Source organism: Orycteropus afer, unplaced genomic scaffold (genome assembly GCF_000298275.1).
Source record: "Orycteropus afer afer isolate SDZICR_OR568_19922 unplaced genomic scaffold, OryAfe1.0 scaffold00447, whole genome shotgun sequence".
In the NCBI taxonomy this organism is placed as follows: domain Eukaryota; kingdom Metazoa; phylum Chordata; class Mammalia; order Tubulidentata; family Orycteropodidae; genus Orycteropus; species Orycteropus afer.
Window position 1 is genome coordinate 1,640,626 of NW_006922034.1, and position 7,934 is coordinate 1,648,559.

The following is a 7,934-nucleotide window of genomic DNA, read 5'->3' on the forward strand; positions in this document are numbered from 1 at the left end:
AAGAAGAATTAAACAGGAATTCAGGAAATAAATATTAGTTCACTATAAAGCTTGGCATAAGGTGTTATGTACCTATGTGCCAATTTCTGCCATTTCTTTCTTTCAGGTATTTCTCAAGTTGGACTCCTTTTTCTTAATTTCCCCCAAATCCACCCTGGTCTGACTCCTCATCTCACCACTGCAGTATCGTTACTTCATCTTCTTAGGTGAATTTGTTCTTTTCCAGTCCGTGCTATATATGAAGCCCATCGTCTTTAGACAGATTTTTCCTTGAGTCATCTTTTTGTTCCAGTAATCTACAGTCGCTCTCCAGTCTACCACATCATGTCCAAATTCCTCTGCATGGTTGTCAGGAGCCTCCAGAATCGAGGCACATCTTATTTATCCAGTTTCATTTGTAACTACTCCATATCATGAAGCAACTCACCCTCCACCCCAATCCACCCAACACTCCGCACCAGAGCATTCTCTTCTAACCCATTATTCTTCTTAAATTCTACCTCTTTGCCTTGGTTTGTGTTGTTAATCTGTCATGAATTTATTCTTCCTTACTCTTAGTCTTTCCAAATCTTCTCTATCCCTCAAGGGATGGGGGAAAAAATAGGTCTTTCATAAAACTTCACCAACTCTTCTAGCTATTATTAACCCCTCCTTTCTCCATTCTTTTAGCACATGGAGCCTTCTAGCTCAGATATTACAATTCTTTTCTGGATTGTATTCTGTCTTGTATTCTATTTATTTTGAGGTGTCAATCCTATATTCATAAACATAGGTTATAAATTAATTGAGGGAAGAATAGGGACTTTTCTTTCCTTCTGCCTTAGCTCCTAACACAGGATGTGGTACACAAAAGATGTTCAGTCAGTATTTTTGATAAATATATTATTGTAGAGGTTGGGATAGTGGTGGAGGGATTATTCAGAGGCTGAGAAGGTTCGTTCCACCAGAATTGCCCATTAGCATTATATTCCCTTGACAATATATAGAGCTACTAAGAAGTAGATATGAGAATTTATGTTTCTCTGATTGTAATTTAAAAATCTATATTTCTTTACACTCACAAGCTTATAAAAACCACTCAAAAATAGTCCATTTGTTTGCTCTTGTTGGAACATGTAGCTGTCAAAATTGCCTATTTACAGTGAATCAATGGTGCTCTAAATGTGCTGGGAAATGGATACAGTATGGATAGAGTAACAACCCAAGTAGGAACACTGTCTAATAAATGTTTACACACCATCAAGTCTACAGACATTAAATATCATACATGATAGAATCTTTTTTTCCTGTAATTTATCTCAATTTTTCCATTACCTTCTTTCATTTTCTCTTTCAGCCTTACTCACAGACAAGCCTCCCAAGCCATTGTTCCCCATGGAGAATCAGCCAAGTGTTATAGATGTCCAGCTGGGTAAGTCCCCTTCTGGGAATAATCTATCCTAAACTTGTTCTCTGTTAACAAATGAGGAAAATTGCATGAACCAGGAAAGGTTTATTGCCACTGCTATTACATGCAAATCAATTTGCGTCTGTTCATTTATAACCCTGGAGTTCAGTGCAATAGCAGTTTAAGGAAATGAGTTTGTATTGCATCAAGAAATGGTAATACTAATTGGTTACACTGGGTACTAAATGTGCAGTATGACAGAGCTTTTTAACTCTGTGATTGATAGATTCATGGGCATCTTGCATTGATGATTGGTACAGAAAACTTTTCATGCATATCAGCCAGAATTTTTATTTGGAGAGTGTTAACTCCTAGAGACCTAACGCTTCTTAAAATAAAAGACAGCCCTTTAGTACAGCCTTTAACATGATTTTATATTATTATTTCCAATAACATAATCCAGGGCTATTTAAAACTTGTTTTTAGGTTGGGATCCTGAATATTTATGAATCATATGGTGTTGGGAAAAGTAACAAGTTGATTTATGGGTGCTACTGTCTTTTTACAGACTCAAATAAGGACACAAGATGTTGAGCCTCTTTTTTGAGTCCCCTACTACAAACTCTTGAATTTCAAAAACTGTAAGCTTGAAACTCAAAGGCCTGCTAGGATCTCTTTCAAACTGTGGCCTTTAATCTAAACCATTTCTTTTAGCATCTGTGAACTTTCATCTATCTTGGGTTTCATCCTAGCATTCTGAGAGAACCACAAGAGAACTGAGTAAATATGCTGGAAATGTATTAGGTTTATTTTGGGTAGATGATTTATTGAAATTTGTGACCAGAGTGGTTCCTACATATCATACAGCCAGGGAAGATGAATTGGCCCCAATACTTCAATCACTCTGGAAGTTTTTGATTCAACTTTTGATCTTTCCAATCCAACTTGGATTGTTAGAGGTATATTTCTATGTTGAAAATGGGAGAGAGAAAATTACATTAGTGAGAGCTTGTTAATTTTTCTGATGTGAAATGTAGCACGTCCTAGTTTTTAAATGAACCCTAGAAGTGGAAGTAGGAAAGTTATGTATTTATTTATTTATTTATTGTGATTTGGGTGAAAATTTACAAAGCAAATTCACTTTCCATACAGCAGTTCACATATACTTTGTCTCATGATATTGACCACAATTTACCACAATGCAACAGCTCCCCTCCCACTTCCTCCCCATAGTTACCTCTTCCCTGTGTCCAACCCTCCATGCACTCCTGCCCCCTGGGCTGTCTCCCTGTGCATAAGAAGCCCTTCTTTCTCCCATGATTAGTACAAAAGTTATTTAAGTATTAAATGTGTGCACATACACACACACGCACACACACTGGGAAGAGAAAATAGTAAACGTGTTGTCAAGAGTGACCCAAGAAAGTGGTGACTACTTTGTAAATTGTTGTTGTTAGGTGATGTCGAGTTGGCGCTGACTCATAGCGACCCTATGTACAAAAGAACAAAGCACTGCCTAGTCCTGCACCATCCTCACAATCGTTGTTATCCTTGAGCCCAACATCACAGTGATTGTGTCAATCTGTCTTGCTGAGAACCTTCCCCCTTTTCCTAGACCCTCATTTTACCAAACATGATATTCTTCTCCAGGGACTGATCCCTTCTGAACAACATGACCAAAGTATGAGAGATGAAGTCTGGCCCTTCTCACTTCTAAGGAGCATTCTGGCTCTATTTCCTCCAAGACAGATTTATTCTTTCTTCTAGCAGTCCATGGTACATTCAACATTCTTTGTCAATACCACAATTCAAATTATGTAGATAGTGCTTGAAATATTACACTCTTGCTGTCCCACCCCACCATATTATTTTGCAGAGCCATTACATTTTGTTAAAGCCAAATCTAGTTTTATTTATTTATTTATTGACCACCCTCAGTAATTTTTACTAATATGTATCCATCTCAAACTTGGATAAAAATACCTTAAGCGTACTCTGTGGTTTACCAAGCATTACATGAAGCAATAAGATGATCTTGTCTCATTAGTTTACAAGGAAATTTGAATGAAGAAATTGTTTTCATATGGAAACTGATACAGAGTAGAAAACAAAATTCACTCAAATGTTTCAAATAAAGCATGAGCAAATTTTGGACTTTTTGCCCCTGGGATGGTGATACCCCTTCGTTCTCCTCTGCCATTAAACACTTTAACAGAAATGTTTGAGAGGTACTGCTCTAAGGCAAGGAGAAGGGACCCTTGCAGGTGTTACATTTCATTCATGTTCACTTGGTACAACACCTGTATGTGCTGTTCAGGTCTTCTCTAAATGTGAGCTTTGTATAAATATGAATTCCAACATAAGTATATATGCCAAAACTCATCACCCCACAACCACCCTGTATAACTACTTAAATCATTTGCTTCCAATTCATATTAGATGCAAGGCTGAACTTTTCAGTTTTCAGTCTATAACACAATTTGAAACAACATTTTTGACAGGAAGGTGGAAACCTGCCCATTTTCCATCCCAGAAAGATGGTTTCTCTGAGATGTTAAAACAGCCATATAATTCAGAGAAAGAAACCCAAAACCAGTCAGATGAGATCTTTGGCATCTCAAAGAGTACCTGATTAGTTAATTTTAACAATTTCCACAGTAGTAGTTATTCATACCTAGAAATCATTGTGTAACTTGTTTGCATACCTCAATAGTAAATTTGTATTACCAAAAACCAAGCTCACTGCTGTGGAGTCGGATGTGATGCACAGCAATCCCTCCTTGGGTTTCTGAGGTGGTATCACTAAAGAAGTAGGTTGCCCAATCTTCCTTCCAAAAATTGGTATTAGGAGCACTATTAATGTTAGAACATCTTTTGGTTTCAGTAGGAGGTCTGCAGCCAGAATGATGCTGATTTTGACAACCTCAGGTGTGGGAAAAAAAAGAGAGAGAGAGAGAGAGAGATAGGGAAGGATAACTGAGATTATTGGATATCCCTGACGATATAGCTGGAAAACTGTTAGAATTCAGTAAAACAATGAAAACTTCTAGAAGTGATTTTCCTTCTGTTTCTAAATGTTATTAAGCACATTTAGTTGTTGACATCCTCAAACTTGAATTTTTTAAAATGTCAGCAATATAATACAAATGGCTAAGTACTTTGCCAAATTTGGGTTTCCCAAATCCCAACACTTAAAATTTGAGGCAACATTGTGGTAGATTAAAGTTGGCCATGGATTTTTTTTCCCCCTACTCTCCCCGTCTAAGGTAGTTTCTCATTTCCCTCCCCTTGAATCTGGGTTAATCTTAGCAAAATGGTTAACAATAGAGTATGGCAGAAGTAATGTTCTTGGATTTCTGGAGTCTGTGTCAAAAGATACATTGTAACTTCTGAGTCTCTTTGAATTGCTCAATCTGGGAGAATCCAGCCACAGTGTAAGAAGTCCCATTACCCAGAAACCACTATCCTGTGAGAAGCTCAAATCACATTGAGAAGGCCTAGAAGTTGAGACACTATATATATACATAGAAAGAGAGGGCCGGAGACACTGAACATGTGAGTAAAGAAGCCACCTTGGAAGTGAATCTTCCAGCTCCAGCTGCCCTGACTTATGCCATGTAGGTTCGAGATAAACCACCAAGGAGAACCCTTCCCAAATTACTGAATCAAGAAATTATGAGCAAAATAGTGTGTGTCATTTTCTACCGAGTTAGAGGTAGCTTGTTAAACAACAATAGATAACCAGAGCAAACATTAATTATTTTTCTACAGAGAATTCTCAATTCAGTTTTACCTATGGGCAAGGATCCCATGGAGTAATTTTATGCAAAATGAGAAATGTAGGAAACACTTGAGTATCAACTTTAAGGTAGTTTTGAAAAACCTTGTCTGGAATAATTGTTTATGTGTATGCTTGAGGATTACACTTATTTTTCACTTCTGCATATTTCTAAAAGGCAATCGAATTGATGAAAATTTTCAGTAGAAAGAAATACTTTTTAGTACATGGAGTTGGCATCAGTACAGATATTTTGTTGTATCTCTAGAGCAAAATAAACATCTTGACTTTCTCTCTCTGGTAGTGTAATCCATTAGTCATCCATAAGGTTCTAGAAATTTACATACGTTTTTGCTGACATAATGATGACAGTTTGGTTGTTGCTAAATTGTGTTCACATTGTAAGGCTGAAAGAAGATTAATCTTAACCAAATAACCATATATTTTGAGATGATAAACACATTCTCAACAAAATAACATGAAAATTATTACTCTCACAAAGTAGGGCTATACAGTTAAAGTTGACTGTGGTAAAGTATGAAACATAAAGACAAAAGCAGTGTACAAAGCACGCACAAAAATCCAATTTAGTCCTGGTATCTTTGATTTATTTTCTTTCTCTGAAAATATATTTAGTTTAAATTTGAGAAATAAACTTTTTTATGCCAGAGATAATTTTCTTTTCTGAACAGTTGAAAAGGAATATATTTTCAATATTTTTGTAAAGAAAAAAAACACTGAATTACAGTATATTAATTTCTATTACACATTTCATGCCAGAGTATTAAAACATCACAGTGACATGTGCCAAACTTATAATGTATTGATACTAGGTTAGCCCTGCTTTGTACACTGCTTTTTATAGGGCCCAGATGCATGATTTACAAAGTATAACACACTCATAGAAACTTTGAAAAGGCCATGACAAATCTGAATGCAAAGATTTGAGATTTGCTATCTAATTTTAATTAAAGATGAATTTGCAAATAGTGCCTGTTCTTCTCATCAATAATGAAAATGTTCTTCTTGGAAATTTCCTAAAAATTCAAATGAGCTAGTCCATGTTATGTGTAAAATAAATATAAACACTGTTTACTTTCTTTTTCTGTGTCAAAGAGTAAAATAGAAGGCGTAGGGGCCTAAGGCATATCAGAAAAACCCAGATCAGTGGAACAGTCTAAGCTAATTATAATATTTCAGTTGTTGGTGGGGAAGAGCCACATAGTGAATCTCTAGATGACTCTGATCTGCAATGAAAGATTCTTTTTCTTTCTTTCGTTGACCCTCCACCCTACCAATCATGACATTCTTCTCCAGAGAATGGTCCCTTCTGACAACATGACCAAAGTAGGTGAGACAAAGTCTGGCCATTCTTGCTTCCAAGGAGCATTCCGACTGCACTGCTTCAGGACAGATTTGTTTGTTCCTCTAGCAGTCCATGGTACTTCCAGTATTCTTTACCAACACCACAAATCAAAGGCATTAATTCTTATTCATCTTCCTTATCCATTGTCCAGCTTTTACATGCATATGAGGAGATTGAAAATACCGTGTCTTGGGTGAGGTGCACCTTAGTCTTCAAAGTGACATCCTGGGGATATGGAAGTGACTAAAATGAGGTCCTTGGTCTTAAGGAGTTCTCAGTCTAGTGAGGAAGTATAAACAGAATTAAAATGCAATGTGATAATTGTCAAAACGGAAATGGGAAAAGGACTTTTTGTGATAGAACCTTACATATTAACTGTTCCATATTATGTGGCTTACACTGGAAACAGTGACATATTTTTGTAACCTCACCCAGAATACACACACGAAAATATATATGCAAAAGACCTCTTTAAAGTGTTTAAGAGCAAAGATGTAATTTTGAAGGCTATGAGTCGGGGCCGACTCGACGGCACATAACAACAACAACAACAAAGGTGCGCCTAACCCAAGCCATGGTATTTCCAATAGCTCGTATGCATGTGAAAGTTGGACAGTGAATAAGGAAGACCACAGAATTGGTGTATTTGAATTGTGGTGTTGGCAATGCATATTGAAAATACCATGGACTGCCAGAAGAACTAACAAATCTGTCTTGGAAGAAGTACAACTGGAATGCTCCTTAGAGTGAGCATGGCCAACGTTGGTCTCTCGTACTTTGGTCATGTTGTCAGAAGGGACCAGTCCCTGGAGAAGGATATTATGCTCAGTAAAGTAGAGAGTCGGCAAAAAAGGAGAAGATCGTCAGTAAGATGCACAATTGCTGCAACTGTGGGCTCAAGTATAGCCAGGCAGTGTTTCATTCTATTGTACATCGGGTCGCTATGAGTTGGAACAGAGGTGATGGCACCACACGCACACACACACACACACACACACACTACTGCACATGATTTATTTTAAAATCATTATAAATTTCCAAAGATATAATTTTTTGAAATGATAACTTGTCCACTGTTTGCTTTAATATGGATGACAAACACTAGAAATGAAAACTCATGTTATTCTCGTTTCTTTTAACAAAGTCAGTCAGTTCTTCCTGAAGCTGACATAAATCAAACAATCCAAAGCAAGTCACCAACCAATTGCACTACAATGTCAAACCAGAATTACTGTCAATACAAAGAGCAGTAATGATGATTTAATTAGCTGTAGTAATGACATGGTGTATGCATTGTGTAATGATGGTACCCATTGCCATGAAGTCAATTCTGACTTAAGGCAACACTATAGGAGAGAATAGAACTGCCCCATAGGATTTCCAAGGCTGTAATTCTTTACAGG

At 36.9% G+C, this 7,934-nt stretch overlaps 1 protein-coding gene across 1 annotated transcript in view; it reads left to right on the forward strand.

Moving 5' to 3' along the window:
• IL1RAPL2 (interleukin 1 receptor accessory protein like 2) overlaps positions 1-7,934 on the forward strand; it is an 809,088-nt gene that overhangs the window by 330,186 nt on the left and 470,968 nt on the right. Inside the window, exon 4 of the mRNA XM_007954221.1 lies at positions 1,337-1,411. Coding sequence (XP_007952412.1) covers positions 1,337-1,411 — 75 coding nt within the window. The remainder of the gene's footprint in view (positions 1-1,336; positions 1,412-7,934) is intronic.